The 17,568-nt window shown below is 58.9% G+C and overlaps 1 protein-coding gene across 5 annotated transcripts in view; it reads left to right on the top strand.

The window, feature by feature from the left end:
- Positions 1-17,568, top strand: part of RNF213 (ring finger protein 213) — a 94,758-nt gene that overhangs the window by 10,165 nt on the left and 67,025 nt on the right. For 4 of the 5 annotated variants that reach the window (XM_075993998.1, XM_075993999.1, XM_075993997.1 and 1 more), the window contains exons 4-13: positions 7,216-7,737; positions 7,999-8,121; positions 8,709-8,884; positions 9,290-9,448; positions 9,660-9,862; positions 11,526-11,809; positions 12,392-12,648; positions 13,653-13,850; positions 16,601-16,823; positions 17,166-17,221. In XM_075993998.1, the coding sequence (XP_075850113.1) occupies positions 7,216-7,737; positions 7,999-8,121; positions 8,709-8,884; positions 9,290-9,448; positions 9,660-9,862; positions 11,526-11,809; positions 12,392-12,648; positions 13,653-13,850; positions 16,601-16,823; positions 17,166-17,221 (2,201 nt within the window). Of the gene's footprint in view, positions 1-3,150; positions 3,295-7,215; positions 7,738-7,998; positions 8,122-8,708; positions 8,885-9,289; positions 9,449-9,659; positions 9,863-11,525; positions 11,810-12,391; positions 12,649-13,652; positions 13,851-16,600; positions 16,824-17,165; positions 17,222-17,568 lie in introns of all 5 variants that reach the window. The other variant, XM_075994001.1, reaches the window with a different exon arrangement.

Below are 17,568 nucleotides of genomic sequence, written 5' to 3'. Positions count from 1 at the left end.
GTCCTCTCCAGGGCAGCCTTGCTGCACAGCTGGCCCCCGCAATGCCACTGCTGAACCCCGCCCTCTGGCCAGAGCAGAGCGGCCCCTTCTGGGCCTGATGAGTCCGTCGCCAGAGTCTCTGGGTTCCAAGCCTCTGGAGTCCCCGCCTTCCCTGTCCCTGCACAGGCCCCGACACTGTGCGTTTCCCGGAAGCCGTGGCTGGGGGCGGGGCTGAGCTTCAGTCACACGTGTGTCCCCCCGTTCTCTGGGTGTGTTCCTGTCCAGGGTGCAAGCCCAGAGGTGCCCCACAGCTCTCTCTGGGTGCAGGGCGCGTGCTCGGGAAACGCGCTGGCTGGTGGGATGCTCTTCCTGGGAGCGCGACTGAGCCCTCTTCTGTCTCCCTCCGGCCTCCGACAGCCCCGTAGATGAGTCAGACCCCTAGAGGATGCATCCCCAGGGCGGGAACTGGTGGGAGCAATAGGGAGGCCTTCCAGGGCGCGTCCTGGACGTGTTCAGTGAGCGTGATGAGAAGAGAAGGGCTGCGGTGCTCACGCTCACCCCTGTGCTGACCCAGCTGGCTGTGTCCAGCTCCCTGGTGTCCTGCTGGGCACTGGACAGTGGAAGTTTCCTTTCCTTCCGTGTGGGGGCTGGCATTCTGTCTGTTGCTCCTTGTGGGTGGTACCCCGTGGCGGGGCTGGGGTAGCCGTGATGCCTCGGGCAGTGCTGTCCGGGGGTGCGCGTGGGTGCGTGTGCACTTGAGTCATTGCCTTGGAGAGTCATCCCTTCCAGAGCGGGGACGGTCAGCCCCGAGCCTGGACCACCTGGGGTAAAGTTTGGGTAAACTCTTTTTTATACCTAACTGGGAGCTCTCAGGGCAGGAACGTGGCTAAGGGGAGGGTGTTTCTTGAAAATGCTGAAGGGCAAATGAATGTGCTGTCGCCACCTGCAGCAGATCACATCTGGGGCCAACAGTAAACGTGCCAAAGGCCCGGGAGGAAAAGCTGGGCAGAGGGTTACCTGGGAGGATAAGATTTTGGGAAGTTCCCATGTGCAACGGGAGGCTGCAGAAATGCCCGAGGCGGGATGTGTTCTCAGAAGAGACCTGAGGGACCTACGCCATCGTCACCGGACCGTCAGGGGCGGTGCAGGCCAGAGGCGAAGGCTGAGGCAGAGCTGCCCCAGCCGGGGGCAGGGGGGCTGGAGGAGGCCCCAGCACAGGGTCCCTCTGCACAGACTGGGAGAGTACCGTTTTCCCTTTTGTGGCTCCTGGTGTTTAAGGAAATCTCTGTCACACCACTAACTGGCAACTAAAGAAACAGACTAAAGAAACAGAGACTGTGGAGACCACATCCAGCAAAGAATAGCCTTTCCTAGTCCTGTCGGCTCATGCCTGTAATCCCAGCACTCTGGGAGGCCAAGTGGAGGATCACTTGGGGCCAGGAGTTCAAGAGCAGCCTGGGCAACATAGTGAGACCTCATCTCTACAAAAAGTTTAATAAAAAGAATTAGCTGGGTCTGGTGGCTCCTGTAGTCCCAGCTACTCAGGAGGCTCCCTTGAGCCTAGGAGTGGGAGGCTGCCGTGAGCTATGATGATGCCACCGCACTCCAGCCTCGGCAACAGAGCAAGACCCTGGCTCTTGAAAAATAAGAACAAATAGCTTGTGTATGAATGTCCATAGCTGCATTACTCACAGTAGCCAAAAGGTGAAGCAACCCAGGTGTCCCTCAGCAGACGGGTGGATAAACAAAACGTGGTCTGCACACACGGCGGAGCATCATTCAGCCGTAGAAGGGAGCGTGGGGTGACACAGGCCACAGTGCGTGGACCTCAGACGTGGTGCTCAGTGAAAGGAGGTGGCTGCAGATGGCCTCGTCCCGTAGGATCCTGTTTGTGTGGACGTGCAGAGTGGACAAACCATGGGGACAGGCGGTAGTCAGTGGTGTCCAGGGGCTGGGAGGAGGGGACAGGGAGTCACTGGCTCATGGGCACGGGGTTTCCTCCTGGGGTGACGAAAGCGGGAGCCACAAGAGCTGGTGGCTGCACAATGCTGTGATGTGCTCACTGCCACTGAGCTGTGTACTGCAAAGCGGTTCCTTCTGCGGTATGTGATTGTCACCTTGGTATAACCGTGCTCAGTACCATTGTCACGGCAGGGGTTTGTACAAAAATGCCTAAGTGTGCACACACGAAAGACATCTGGAGGGAAGTGTGCAGTGCCCGCCGATGGCGCTGTCTCCGGTGATTGGCTTATGGGGGCTTTTACGTGTGTTCCCAACCGCTCGGCGAGCCTGTGCAGCTCAGTCCAGGGGTGGCCCGTGCGTTCTAGAGCGAGGCTCCTCCGCACAGACGCCGTGTTCTGAGGGTGGGGGGTGAGGGCACCAGGGGACCAGGGGAGGTGTCCCTGCAGCTGAGGCAGTGAGCTGGTGGCCAGCTCGTCACCTGGTGCGGAGTGGGGAGGTCCCCACCCAGCAGTCGTGGAGTGGGTGGAAAGTGCAGACAGTAGGGAGGTCCCGCCCCTCCTGTCACCTGGGATGACCGTCCTCCACCTGGCCTCTTCTCTGGTGGCCCTCGGATGCCGACCGGGAGCCCTTTGCTGACTCTTGCCCCCTCTTGAGGGGCTCGTGGGCTTGCGCCTCTGAGGCGAGGGCAGCGCAGACTGTGCTGGAGCCTGGAGCGAGGGTGGAGCTTCCCTCCCTCGGCTTCCCTCTGGGCTGCTGGACCTCTGGAGCTGCCTGGCGGGGCGGGAGGTGCTGGGGGACGTGCCCGCCGAGGACCCCGCCTGCCTGTGTCGGCCTCTGGGGGTCCTGGAGGCCTGGCCTGCTCTTCTCGGGTGTATCTTTTCTGAGCACTAGCCTCAGCGTTGGGACGGCGGCCCCAGGGAGCCGGGAGCCCAGTTGGCCTGCACGGGGGCGGGGAGCCTACTTGGTGGGTGGCGACCTGGGTGCAGGGCAGTTCTCCCACTCGGATTCAGATTTGCTCTGCCTGCAGGAGCCCTTGCTGCGTCCCCCTGCAGCCTCCTGCCTGTGGGCCCCGACTCCCGGGGCTGCTGAGTGTGGCTGGGTCCCCAGGAGGGGGCGCCCTGCCTGCGCCTTCCTGAGAGGAGGCGGCACCTTTTGCCATGGCCAGGCCTGGGCGGCCCTGCTCCGTCTGGAGGGGCGGCGTCTCAACAGGGAGTTGCGCCCGAGGTTTTTGCAGATGCTGCGGACGACACCTCTGGTGAGTTGGACGCTGCTGATTCCGTTCCCAGCAAACAAAGAAAGAAGGACGCAGCCCCGTTCGAGGTCACCGAGCTGTGTTCTGCAGACTCAGAGCAGGCAGTCTGCACAAATAGCCAGACTCGCTGCCTCCGGGCAAGGTGTGGGCCGAGCCCCTGCACCTGCCGTCCCTAGTCCCTTACCCTGGGAGGCTGCTGGGGAACAGACGTCCTCGGTCACACCTGCACTGGTCTGTGACCCGGGACGTCCTGCCGATGTCACGTGTCAGCTCTCTTGTGCATGTCTTCCCTGCCACTCCCTGCCACCCATCACGTCATTTGTCGTGAAACTCTCCCCTTTGGCCTCTGGCTCGTCTCTCCCAGCTGCCGCCGAGTGGGCAACGCAGCGGTCCTTGTCACGGCAGGTGGCAGCAGGCTGGGGCCAGGCGGGCGGCGTGGAGCTCCGCTCGCTTGGGCTGTCGCGGGCGCCGGGCTCCATGTAGTCTCTGGTTTCTGGGAGTTGAGAGCCCGACCTGCTCTGTGGAACTTAGCAGCATTGCAGGGCTCTCTGACGATGCCAAGACGAATCTCGCTAATGCGTGCAGTGAAAGCGCTTTTGCTTGTGAGGGGCGCAAGGAAGCTCTGTCACTGAAGAGCCACGCACGGGAGGTCTGTCACTTTTCACAGGCGGTGCTGGGCACTGACGTCTTTCCTGAGTAAGACGGTCCTTTGTCACGAGCACCTGCTACCTGCTGGTGCTGGGCGCCAGGGGTCGGGGAAGGCCCGAGAGCCAGGCGTGTTCTCTATGGCCCGCTCGGCCGTGAGCTCGCCTAGGTGGCACTTGGTGAAACCGGCCGCGGTCGACACGGGGCTGCGCTGGCCCAGGGAGGAAACACGGTGGGGCACGGGGCCGTTCTCGGTAGCAGCGGGGATTTCAGCACCAGCGGGCCGGGCAAAGGCCTGGTGTGGGGGTGCGAGAGCCCCGCAGAGGCGCTTTCCTGAGGGGGCAACCGGGGGCTTCGTGCCGCGAGGACGTCGGTGCTCACCCAGGGCCGTGCGCTCCGTGGACAGTCGATGAGCCAAGCAGTAGAGCTTCTGTTTTTATGGAAGTTGACAAAAGAGATACTAGAGTCTATCCGAGCTGTAAATCGTGAGAAAGAAGAAAAATGCACAGGAGAGTGACAGAAGCCCATCTGCCCTCCAAGTGGCTGAGGACGGGAGATTCGGGGGCCGCTTCCTGGGTGGGCTGTGCTTGCTGTCTCCAGGTGAACCCGAGACCTGCTGTGTGGCGGTGACAGTGGGCACAGCTCGCGGTGGCCCCTACATGTGCTGGGTGGCTTTCGGAGGCTCTTGGCATGCTTTGCTCCTCTGGCCACCCTCATGATGGCCCTGTGACATAGCGACACCGGTTATCTCCGTTTTGCAGGTGGGGAAACTGAGGCACATGGGTGGCTCAGTATCCACTGGGGTCACGCAGCTGGTGTGGTGTGTCATGAGCTGGGTGGGGACTCAGGCAGGCCCTCCGGCACCAGCCCCCTGCCTCGGTCCTGCCGTCCGGCAGGGCACGAGGCAGCCGGAGGGCGGGAATGGTAGGATCGCCTCTTGGAGGCTCAGCTGACTTGGGGCCTCCTCTCGAGGCGAGGTCGCCGGCACCCGCAGCGGAAGCCCGTGCAGCGTCTGCCTGTTTCCGGAGGGCCTCTGGCTTCCTCCTCACCGCTGGCTGGCGCCGGGCCCGTCCCAGACTCTGCTCCGGGCGCTTCCTCGCCGCCACGTTCATGTTGGTAATGGCTTTACCTGCACGCCAGCAACCTGTGTCGTCTCAGCTTTACGCACAGGGAGACGAGTTCGTCAGGGTGAGCCAGGCCAGGGCCCGCACGCTCTGCCAGGAGACGGTTCCAGAACAGGCTCTGGGTGCCAGCTCGCTAGAAGGGGTGCTGGTGAGATGCCGGGGAAGGTGACGCTGCTCTTGGCCCAGCCTCCCCCTGCGTCCGTCCAGCCCTGGTTAGCAGCAGCTGCCACCATGGCCTCTGCAGGCATTGTGACTCTTGTGGCCCTGCCTGCCCTCACCAGTGCTGGGCTCTGCCATGTGCCCTGTCTGTGTGGCTGGCCCATCCCAGCCCGGATTCCTGGACCACCTGCTGAGGGATGTTCCCTCTTCCCTTTCAGCACTGTGTGTGGGGCCGGTGCCCTCTGCATGTTGTCCCCCACCCTTGGCCTCCCACCTGTCTGCTGCACCCTCTTTACGGCCCCAGCCTGGACCCCTGTAGCAGCCTGAGCCCGAGACCCCCACGCCCATCACCCTCCCTCAGCCCACTAGTGCCAGTGTTCTGCTGGACTTGCCGCCCGGGGTCAGAACTGCCCCCTCGGGTCTTGTTGGCACCAGATGCTGCCGGGACTGGGGCCACCGGCTGTCTGGACTTGAGGCTGTCTGGCTGTCAGAGCCACCCAGCCCGATCCTGTCTGTAACCCTGACCCCGCCCACTCGCCTCCCTAGCTGGCCCCTTGTTGGCCGGCCCTCCTGGTGTCCTCAGCAGCTTTTCCAAACTTCAGCTTCACCAACTCATTTGAAGCCCCTGATTTAGAATCTGCCTTCACTGGCGGGCGAGTCTCCCCTCTGCACCAACGTGCACGAAATGTGCCGTCTAAGGGGACAGGACGGGTGCTCCCAGACGTGTGGGGGTGGGTGGCCTGGGTGTGGGGGCAGGGACACAGGCCGAGGGCGGCTGGAGCTGAGCTGGGGCTGTGCACAGGGAGCTGGTTGCCTCCGAGCTTAGCGCGCAGGAACGCCGAGGTCCTGGGCCCGGAGCATGCGCTGCCCGGCCTCCCCAGCCCACCTGGCCAGTTCAGCCCTGGCCAGCTTCATGCCCTAGCCTGGTGGGCATGCGTTCCCCTCCTAGGGGCCACAAGGGGCTGGCTGTTGGCTGGGGGCTCCTGGAGTGTCAGTGACGGGCCCCTGCGGTGTGTCCTCGTCCCTGCCCTGCCAGCTGCTGCAGAGAGGGCGTATGGGCCCCGGGGCGCCTGTCCCTGGGTGCTGTTCTGCCGTTTCCCTTTCCCAGACGATCAAACCCCAGGCGTGGGGTGTGGGACGGTGCAGGGTCACGCCCGGCTGCCAGCCAGTGTGGCGGGGCCCGTCATGCGCAGCTGGGTCTCAGGGCCTTTATGAGTCACTTGCACGTAGTGACACGATCCATGCGTGCTCCGGAGCAGCGTCCCCGGGAAACGGGAGCATCAGCCCCCCTTGGGGTCTGGGGTCCCCACACCCCCTCATAAGCTCCATTGCTGATTCCTGCCCCAGGCCCTGGCGCTCCTGCCCAGAGTGCAGGGAGGAGCCACTCAGACTCCGGTTCGCCTTGCGGCCTCCCCTCCCCCCTTGAGTTGTGGCGCACAGAGTCTTTGCCTAGCACAGCACGGAGAGCCGCCGTGCACCCGGCCAGCAAGGGTCCCGCCCAGCAAGGATCCTGCCCAGTGGGGCCCTCGGCGCTGCTCCTGGGGTCCGAGTGTGTGGCTTGCGCAGCGTGGGCACTGGTCCTTTCCTTACCTTTCTTTTTTTTTGAGACAGAGTCTCACTCTGTTGCCCGGCTGGAGAGCCGTGGCATCAGCCTAGCTCACAGCAACCTCAAACTCCTGGGCTCAAGTGATCCTCCTGCCTCAGCCTCCCGAGTAGCTGGGACTACAGGCATGTACCACCACGCCCGGCTAATTTTTTCTATATGTTTTTAGTTGGCCAATTAATTTCTTTCTATTTTTAGTAGAGACGTGGTCTCGCTTTTGCTCAGGCTGGTCTCGAACTCCTGAGCTCAAACAATCCGCTGGCCTCGGCCTCCCAGAGTGCTAGGATTATAGGTGTGAGCCACTGTGTCCGGCCCCTTTCCTTTTTTAATTTCATTCTTTCCAGTGAAGAACTTGCAGACTCGATAGATGCAAGGTGGTTTGGTCGAGCTAAGCTAGATGGACTTGAAGAGTTGAAGAGAAAGTTGGAGGAAACATTGGCTGGAGCGTAGTAACTCTAAGAAATAAAACGAGTATCTCCCTTTCTGTTTAGAGCAAAAAGAAGAAAAGGAAGAATGCTCAGAAGACTTCCGCTTCTGCGGGGCTTGAGTCCTTGCCCCTGTCTCCTTCCAGCCCCCAGAGTCTGAACTTGCCTTCAAACCCTGGGTCCCAGGATGCAGCCCGGCCCCAAGGCCAAACTCGGCAGGGTAGTCAGACCGGCGAGACTGGCAAGACGCCGCTGGAGGGTGACAGCCCCTCTGCACACGCCCACGGGGAGGTTGGTGACAGCCCCCCGCAGGGTCAGGCTGCGGCAGGACCAGGAGCAGCCACGGGAGGCTCAGCTCAGGGCAGCCCGTCACCCCAGGGCCAATCAGAAGGGAAGGATCAGCACCCCAGCCTCCCTGTGGGGGGATCCCAGGAGGGGGCCAGCCCTACCGCCACCGCTTGTGAAGGCCGCCCTGGGGCTCAAGATGCTGCCCCCGGGCTCCTGCTGTCTGAGTCAGAAGCCTGCAGCTCTGAGCCCGGGACAGAGCAGCAGACCTCCAGCCAGCAGGCGAGGGACCCAGCCTCTGGGGTGAGTTGTCAGGGAGTGGTGCCCAGGGCTGCCCTGGACACCTCTGCTGTGCTGGGCAGCCCAGGCGCCGCTTCCCTCCCTGGGAGGGTGTCCTTGGGGTCTTACTCCCAGGGTGGGGGCGTGGACCGGACTGGACTCCCTCTGCACCCAGGGTGCCGCTCCGCTCGTGGCAGATGCAGACCCATAAGCCATTGAGTTCGAGTCTCCCTGGTCCATCTCGTCACCTTGGCTCTGATGCTTTGGGGTCTGTGTTCCTTCCAGGCAAGTGATGCTACGGCTGAGCCAGCTGATCCGGTTGAAGGAGACAGGAAGGAAGTGAAAGACAAGGCTCCAAAGACGAAACAGCCACCAGCAACCACGCCTGCTTCAAAAAGAGAATGCCAGGTGAGCTTGTCCTTCCTGCCTAGCTGCACCTGTGGTGCCTTCTTGCTGCCCATCTTTCCTTGGATCACTCCGGGAATATTTATTAGGTGCTAGGGATACAGTGGGAATGAGAGCAGGCCCCTGCCCTCATGGAGCTCACAGTCTAGAAAAGAGAAAGACAGAAAACTAAGCCAGGCAGTGAGAAGTGCCATGAGAGAAGGAGGGTGAGGGGAGGTGCTGGGCAGGCACAGGGGGACGTGCCCGCATCGCAGGCGTGGATGGGCAAGGCCTCCCTGAGGAGGGAGTGAGAGGCGAGCCATGGGGACGTCTGGGGTGTCCCAGTCCAAGGGGATGGCGTGTGCAAAGGCCCTGGCGTAGAGTGTGGTGGGCCTGTTCCCAGAGCAGCAAGGAAGCTGCCGCGCCCAGGAGGAGAGACCATGGATGAGGTTGGGGACAGGCGCTCTTGGTGGCCGTGGTCAGTGGGCCAAAGGCACGGAAGGCCCCGAGCAGGGAAGGGAAGTGGCCACTCTGGCTGCTGTGAGAAGCGTCCGCTGTCGGGGCCACCGTGGAAGCTGGCCGTGACGGTCGGGGCTGCGTGCTCGTTCCAGGAGGCCGAGACCAAGGACGAGGCGGCCGTTACTGGGGAGAACGCTGCTGAGAAGGAGCGCGGGCAGGGGGGAGGCCCGAAGGAGCCAGAAGGGAACAGCAGAGGCTGTGCCGCGGCTGCGAAGAGCGAGAAGGAGCAGAGCCACCAGAGCGCCATCCCGCAGGAAGTCACGGCCAGGTTGGGTGTGGCCCCTGGCGGGGGAGGTGGCAGCCTGAGGAGCCAGTGCCCTCTGGTCGGGGGGCTTAGCTCCGTGGGAAAGGGGACTGCGCAGGAGGTGGGCGGGGAGGGGCACCTGTCCCAACTGCTGTCTGCCCACAGTCCCTGGAGTCCCAGAGCCTTAGGGAGCTGGGGGGCTGTCACCACCCAGACCCTGACTGGTGCCTCCCGCGCTGCCCCCAGCACTCCAGAGGGGGGCAGGGTCGGCCACTGTGTGCCGCCTTCCTCTTCCTCCGTTTCAGAGGGACAGGAGAGAGGACCCACGCGGTGGGCAGGGTGGGATGTGCACTGGATTCTAGGGTGCGTGTGCACTCGGATGGGTGGGCGGATTCTGCTACGACCAGATTCCTCCTTGGCTTCCCGCAGCCCGCCGAGCCCCGGAGAAGGCGTCACGGTGTACTTCCACGCCATCCTCTCCAAACACTTTGATTTCAACCCCGACCGCCATACGTTGTTTGTCCGCGGGGGAGGGGAGCTTGGGCAGCCGCAATGGAGCAGGCGCGTCTGCGAGCTGCACTGCACCAGGTGAGCCCCCCGCGGGCAAGACGAAATCTCCCTGGCCGTGCCTTTCCGTGACATGTTTCCTCGTGGCCCTTTTTAACCATGTCTTGTTCTAGAAGCCTCCTGGTGGTCAGCATCGGTTTGCACCTTTGGGTCTGCACTGCATGCTGTGTTTGAGGACTGCGATTTCCGGCGTAGGATTTTGGGGTAACTGGCTGAACCCCGTTCTTCACAGGCACCTGCCCGAGGAGGGCTGGCTGGTCGAGGGCAGCGCCGTCATTTCCAGGCGGCACCTGGACACACCCATCCCTTACAAGTACGTCGTTGGGCACGACAAGGGCTCTGGGGAGTACGAGTTCATCTACAAGATCCCGCAGAAGAAGGGCGAGCACGTCAACCGCTGCCTGTGCATAAAATCTTCACTCCTGGGCGCAGGAGGTAAGCGCGCAGCTGGTTGGGTGCCAGGGCTGCGGGACGGCCTCGCTCTGCAGAGCGCGGACTCGCCCGGTCCGTGCAGGTCCTCTCCGCCCCTCGGCGTTCCATGACGGTTGGGTCATGTCTCTGGTCAGTCAGAGACACGTTGGCTCTCCCTTTAGCGCAGCGTGACTCACCGCTCACTTGCAGGAGGAAACGGGGAAGGATTTTTGATTACGAGAGAGGGGAGAAAATGCAGCTGGCGGAAGGGCTGGGTGCGGGTACGGGGCAGCAGGGACGTGAGCAGGTCACAGGCATTCCAAAGCCGCATCCCAGGCTCCTGCCGCCTGTCGCCCTGCGCACCTTTTGCTCACCCGTCCACCTGCTGGTGCCCACTTGGGGGCTTCTCCTCCCGGTGGGGAGCACTGGAGCAGCGCCCTCTGGGGTCCCCACACCTCACTCCTGTCCTCCCTCCCGGTGCTCCGCCTGCACACTCTGCTTGTCTTGCTCGACCCTGACTCCCAGCCCTGCCCCGCGCAGAGTCCTGGGGACACTCAGGGCTCCCTCGCCTGTTCCCGCCCCGCAGCGACCTTCGTTGACCTTCGTTGCCTGGTGTGCAGTGTCTTGTAAACAGATGTCTTGTTTGTTTTGTTCGGTTGTTTAGGGCAGACACAGAAGAGTGTAAATCTAGTCCCTATTATTCTACCTTGGACAAAGACAGAGTCCCAGTAACTCTTCACAGTACACCTTTCTCTTTTCTTGCGAGTGTGGTTTCGACCGCTAGACAGTGCACTCTGAGAAGTTAAGCTTTGAGAAAATAGGCATTCGTCTGATGACCCCCTAAATAAACACGGAATTCCTAATGTGATAAACGCCACCTGGATGCCCCAGTGAAAGGGACGCGTGGTGGGGATTTGGCCTGGAGGTCAGGAGAAGCTTGCTGGGAGGTGAGGACTGAGCCACGGCTACACAGTCACGAGTCTGGCAGGGCGGGGCGGGCGGGCCTGCCGGGGAACCCGCCCTGGGGTGCAGCCGGCCAGGAGACCTTGGGAGGCCGTGCAGACGCTGGGCACGCTGACTGACTTTCACCTGTGTGTGTTCATGCGGCCTCTGGCCATCTCTCCGTCCTCTTTTGCTGTCTAATTATTTTACATTTGACCTCATCTGGTACCGCAGGACCACACGCATACCCTGGGCACCTGGTCCTAAGCGCAGCTGTGAATTCAGGCCCCCCCCTGTGCCGGGTTCCCCGCCAAGGGCCGACAGCACTGGCACCAACTGAGGAACCTAGCAGGGTGGTGCCCCATTGCTAGTGCGGGACGCAGTTGCAGTACAGCGTGCGGGACCTCCCGGTGATCGTGTTTAAGGAACTCAGTTACCAAGCTTGCTGAGCCACGGGGTTAGATCTGTCGTCATATTTTCAGGTGCTCTGAATCCTGTGAGCTCGGGTTTCTCTCCCATCACGGTGGGGAGTCTGGGCTGTCTGTCCGCACCGGGTAGGGGCCAACCCCGGCGCGGCGTGTGGACGGCGTCAGTTTGCCGGGTCTTTGGTTTTCCTCCTTCCTTCCCCTCCTCTGGCCCACTCGCTCCCAGTTCTGCCCGTCACCATCAGCCCTCTAGGGCAGTGTCTGGGTCTCAAGGGTGTTCACCATCTTGGGTACAATACTTTTCTTTCTGTCCCTCTTAGAGTGGCATCAGTACGATGACATAATTTGTATGAGGCCTCCTGGGACGTTCCAGAGAGTCCTGAACCACATAACAGATATGACGAGGAGGTCGCTGGTGAAAGGGAAGCAGCGGGCCGCCACCGTGATGCTGGACAGCATCTTCAGCGTCCTCCAGACCTGGGATGCCATCAACTTAAACAGCTTCTTCACCCAGTTCCAGCAGTTTTACTCTGTCGTCCGAGCGCCTATGATCTACGAAGGACGGGCACAGCCATGGAGCGATTTGCACTATGGAGAGAAAGAGGTACCAGGCTTCCTCTGTGTCACCAGCCGCGTCACCTGACCTACTAGTGTCTGGATGACCCTGTGACCCCATGGGTCAGGGTGCAGGTGGGGGCAGGTCATCTTCTCTGTCCTTCCCTCCTAGTGCCACCTCCTGATCCCCCCTGCCCTCCCTGTGTCCCCCTCCCCCCCCGCTGCACATCTGAGCCCCCGCCTTGGCCCCGAGTCCTCCATGGCCTTGGGGCAGAGTGGACAGAGGGTGGAACAGCTTCTCCCAGCGGGGTCGTGGTCTGGGTGGACTTGAGGCAGCCCTGGAGCCACTTCTCAGGTGACAAGTGAACCCCTGTGAGCATCGAGGTCCCCACCTGAGAGTCCCCTACAGGCCGGGGACTCTGGACCGCGCCTCTCTGCACTCCTGCGGCTCCCAGCGGTGCGGCTCCCCGGCGGTGGGGGTGTGTGAGCCGTCCGTGGAGCCCTCCCTGCCCCTTGGGGCCTCGGTCCCCTGGCCGCTGCTGTGGAGCTCACGGCAGTGACGGGCAGCTCTGACCACCTGTGACCGAGTCAACGCCGTGGTTCACGCCTCTTCCTTTTCTCCTGGGACCAGGTGAAGAAGGACTTGTGGGAGTATTTGAAAAAGCAAATGGACCCATTTCTGGACGGGTCGGGGGACTCTCTGCCTGACGGCCGCCCGGTGAGGAGCAGACTGAGAATGGGCCTGGTCGTGCTTTTCTCGGTGGAAAAGTTCGGCTTGCCCATGTCAGAAGATGACCTGGACTTGCTGTGTCGCATGCTTGTCCCGGACGCCAGCTCACTGCACGATCTTCACGACGACCTCAGCCACATCCTCAGGACAGCTCAGAGGTATTGTTAATTTTTTTGTCAAGAGGTTTTACGGCCACTCGTAGGGATTTTATCTGATTGCAAAACACGTGCTGGACAGAATGGCTGGAAGCCCAGTGAGGAAGAAACAAAACCACCCCGGATTTTACCACTCGCTGTTGCCATTTCAGTGTTTCTTGCTCTAGCCTTTTCCTAGCACATGTATCATTTTAAACTTTATTAGATTCCACATGCTGTTGAATACCTGCTTTTCAGAAGCTCCGTGCTGTCTCACGCGAAGCCTCCGTGTGCGTGCATTTGGGGGTGTCGGGGCGCGACGCTTGCCGCAGGCGTCCGGCTCGAGGGCGTGGGCAGGAGTGGCGGGCGTCCTCCGCAGCCTCTGCCTGGAAGGTTTGCCGGAGACCCGGCGGTGGCCTTTGACCTGGTGGGGAGACCTCCTCAGACCCCCCGAGCCCTGATGGTCGCAGGGGCTGTTCACAGTGTTTTCTGTGGCTGTGCCACTTGGACCTGAGAGTAACATCAGGCAGGTTTTATTAGGACATCTGCCTCTTGGTGTGGCAGATTACAACACCCGGCTCCCCCTGTGCACTTAGAAAAGGAGGAGGAAGGTGGCGAGGGGCGTGCAAAGCCGCCCTCACGTGTCACAGCGCTGACAGGTACTCGCATTCCGTGACGTGAGGAAAGGCACCGGGCTTCGTCCGTGGGCTCACCCCTCACGTTGAAAAAGTTGCTCTGTGTTTGGACTTACCGCGACCAGGTGGCCTGGACTCAGCTCCCAGCTCTGGCGCACGGCAGTCGGTTACGCAGCTCGCACCCCACTTCTCAGCCTCCCGCGTGGGCGGCAATAGCCCACCGGGGCTTTGCCGTGGGGATCCAGGGGCCCACGAAGGGCCCGAGGCACCAGGGTGGGGGCCCAGTGGAGCGCGCAGGTGCTCGTGCGTGTGTGTGGGGTGCGCCCTTTCCCTGGGGACAGCGGAGCCAGTGGCCACCCTCGGCTCACGGTGGGGCCTCCGCTCCCCTTCTAGCTGGCGCCAGTACCTGGTGGCCCTGTGCCACTCGTGCGTCGACAAGCGGCTGTTCCGCTGGCTGGGCACGCTGCCCGTGCTGCACCACTGTGAGAAGCCGTCCCCTGGAGGGAAGGACACCGGGAGTCGGCCTGAGGACACCTGGGCAGCCCTCGAGGGACTCTCCTTCTCGCAGTTCCGGGAGAAAATGGCGTGCCGGTAAGTCGCGGCGCGGCACTGGCGGGTGCAGATTTGGGACTGACGCCCGTGCCGCGCTGCCCGGAGCCCCAGTGGGCTCCACGGTGACCTCCGTCCCGCTCCTGACGGCGCGTGTGACATCCGCTTCTTTTAGCATTTTAAATCCTAAAACTGTAAAGAATGACGCAAAGCTGACCTGCAGCCCTAGAGGTGACCGCCGTTGCTCTCACTGTGCATAGACATCCGGGCTTAGCACAGATGTGGGCTTGCGGGGGCTTCATGTGCTGGAAAGATGAGAAGGTGCCGTCAAGTGTCCGCCACTTAATGTTCTGTGACCTTTCCGTGTCCACACACACCTACATCGTTACCATGGCGACTGCTGAGGGCGCCATCTAAAGTCCGTGCCAACTGTCATTTAGCTGGTTCTCTGTTTTCGGGCATTTGGGTTGTTTCTGCAGCTTCGTTTAGTAATAATGTAACAAGCATCCATACGTTTTTGCTGTTCAATATTCCCTCGAGATAAACGCCCGCAGGTAGCACTGCTAGGTCGAAGGCTTTGCGCGCTGTCAGCCGCGCACCTTTGCTCGCCGAGAGGAGCCATGGCCCTGTTATAATCCCGGTCCCCGACCCCAGCTCGAGGACCTCAACCTTGATCACAAGGAAATGCTACTGGAAAAGGTCTCAGGGGAAACTTAGATGCATATTTAATTAACTTAGTGACTCGTACTTATTTAAAATCATGTTATAGGCCGGGCGCGGTGGCTCACGCCTGTCATCCTAGCTCTCTGGGAGGCCGAGGCGGGTGGATTGCTCGAAGTCAGGAGTTTGAAACCCGTCTGAGCAAGAGTGAGACCCCATCTCTACTATAAATAGAAACAAATTAATTGGCCAACTAATATATATAGAAAAAATTCTGCATGGTGGGACTACATAGTGCCTGTAGTCCCAGCTACTGGAGAGGCTGAGGCAGGAGGATCGCTTGAGCCCAGGAGTTTGAGGTTGCTGTGAGCTAGGCTGACGCCACGGCACTCACTCTAGCCCAGGCAACAAAGTGAGACTCTGTCTCAAAAAAAAAATAAAAAAAAATAAAATCATGTTATAAATCATTATTAAATTATATTATAATATATTGATTTAGATAATTTTTTCTCTGACATTTCACCAATTTCAAGCTCTTTGCCAGTTGAGGTGTTTCAAGTCAATGTGATTGTCTTATCCAAACAGTAATAGTCTATCCAACAACATTGAAAATAACGAGCACCTTTTTAAAGGCTGGAGTTAGAGGTCACTCCTCCGTCTGCAGGATGATTGGGGAGAAGCCCTGGACCAATTGGAGATACGATGTGAATCCATCCTCTGCGGGCCATGCACGTCCCATTAAAAACTGCACTGTCGCACTCCCAACCAAGTACCAATGACAGGCTTAGTAGAAACAGAAAAAAAAAAATCCTAAAATTGGTATGGATCCACAAACTGCTCCCTTTTATTTTATTTTTATTTTTTTTTGAGACAGAGTCTCACTCTGTTGCCTGGGCTAGAGTGCCATGGCGTCAGCCTAGCTCACAGCAACCTCAAACTCCTGGGCTCAAGCGATCCTCCTGCCTCAGCCTCCCAAGTAGCTGGGACTACAGGCATGCGCCACCATGCCCAGCTAATTTTTTCCATATATTTTTAGTTGGCCAATTAATTTCTTTGTATTTTTTGGTAGAGACGGGGTCTCACTCTTGCTCTGGATGGTTTCAACCTCCTGACCTTGAGCGATTCGCTGGCCTCGGCCTCCCAGAGTGCTAGGATTACAGGCGCGAGCCAGCATGCCCCGCCAATTGCCAGCTTTTGGAGCCCCAGCACAGTTCCATAGAATCAGAGTCACCTAAGATCCTTCGCTGAGCTCACCCGGATTGTTCGATCCTGGAAACTCATGAATAATTCATCAGAAGGCCTAATTCTTGCTGAACCCTTTTTTGTGTTGTGGTGAAACAGACATGACGTAGAATTCTCCGTGTTGACCACTGTTGCGTGCACAGCGTCCTGCGTTAAGGACGTCCACATCGCTGTGCGGGTGTCACCACCATCCCGCTCCAGAACTTTCTCATCCTCCCAAACCAAAACTCTGTCCCCATTAATCATTAGCCTCTCATTCCCTGTCCCCCTAGCCCTGGTCACTTCCCTTTTACCATCTGTCTCCAAATGCTCGACTTCTCTGGGGACTTTGCACGGGTGGGACCAGCAGTATCTGTCCTTCCGTGCCTGGCCCTTGCCACTCAGCACAATGCTGCCGAGGTTCATCCATTTCCGTGAATTCTTAATATGCTGCTGCTTACTTTCCATTCGATTCATTACTGATTTTTGTTTCCCATTAAGCATTTAAATCTTTTTTTTTTTTTTAGACAGAGTCCAACTCTGTTCCCTCAGCTAGAGTGCAGTGGTGTTACCATAGCTCCCTGTAGCCTCAAATTCCTGGGCTCAAACAGTCCTCCTGCCTCAGCCTCCCAAGTAGCTGGGACTACAGGTGTGCGTCCCCGTGCCTGGTTAATTTTTGTATTTTCAGTAGTGGTGGGGTCTCACTGTTACTCAGGCTGGTCTGGAACTCCTGGCCTCAGGCAATGCTCCGGCCTGGGCCTCCTAGAGTGCTGGGATTATAAGCATGAGCCACTGCACCTAGCCCATTTAAATCATTTTTGAAATCTGGACTTCTTAGACGCCCCAGCACTATTTTCATTTGTCTTAACTCTGTTTTACTGCTCTCACTGCGTCCTATTTCTCTTATACAGGAGCGAACCACTTAAGTATGTGGTAGGGAAGAGGCATTTGCTGAAGGTAGACGAATATCTCTTCCGATCCTGGTTTAGCCTGCTGCCTCTGAGTGTCTTGGCTCAGTATATGGAGAACTTCGTTGAATACCTGGGCCATTTTCCTGCTGGTGTCCTGGACTGTCTTCTGGGGACTTACTACCGGCTGGGAGGACTTACGAAAATCTCTTACCAAAATCTGGAGGTCTGTTGTCTCTTTAGTCCTTACTTAGCAAAAGCAGATTGAAAACTACGCATTGAAGGCTCTCGATTTTCCTTTTGTGGAAAACAGACACAGTGAAGCACCAAGAAATGAGAGAGTCCAGAGAAGTCATTATTTATTAGAGCTCAAGGTTGATTTCCTCATTTTAAATCTTGAGTTTTATTTGTGAGAGATGCAAGATTAGTATATGAGCATGGTAAAATCTGTAAGAAGGAAAGCATTTATATCTTATGTACTTTGGATTTTTTCCAGCTCCATTTTTAGCAATGACAGTGGTGTCGTGATTAATCTTCTTTCCTGTTTTTCTTTTCTTCACCACCCTAGGATGTTGATAGCATTTTAAAGATGCTGTTGCACCTCCTGGGCGCTTACCACCACAAGTAAGTAGGAAAGCAGAGCGCAGCCTCTCTCGGGCCCCAGGCTCTCCCTGTCACTGCCCCGGCTGGCGAACCCATGGGGAAGGTGACAGCACTTGGCCGGCTTCTCCCTTCAGGCCATCAGCACGGTCATCCGAGTCCTTTCAGCACTTCAGTACGGCGCTCAGCGGTTCAGCCGGCACTTATAGAATCCGCTTTGCTCTCGTGTGATGAGGAAAGCTTGAAAGCACTGGAAGCTTGTTTTACTTTACAGGCAGCTTTACTTGCAATGTAAATCAGAATAGGTAACATAGACATGTATGTTTTCATTACGCTATTTTTAAATGTTCACAATTTTATTTTGATAAATG

The sequence above is a fragment of the Microcebus murinus genome, chromosome 18, assembly GCF_040939455.1.
Source record: "Microcebus murinus isolate Inina chromosome 18, M.murinus_Inina_mat1.0, whole genome shotgun sequence".
Classification (NCBI taxonomy): Eukaryota; Metazoa; Chordata; class Mammalia; order Primates; family Cheirogaleidae; genus Microcebus; species Microcebus murinus.
The sequence above is the reverse complement of the archived record's forward strand: the minus strand, read 5'-3'. Positions and strand labels throughout refer to the sequence as shown.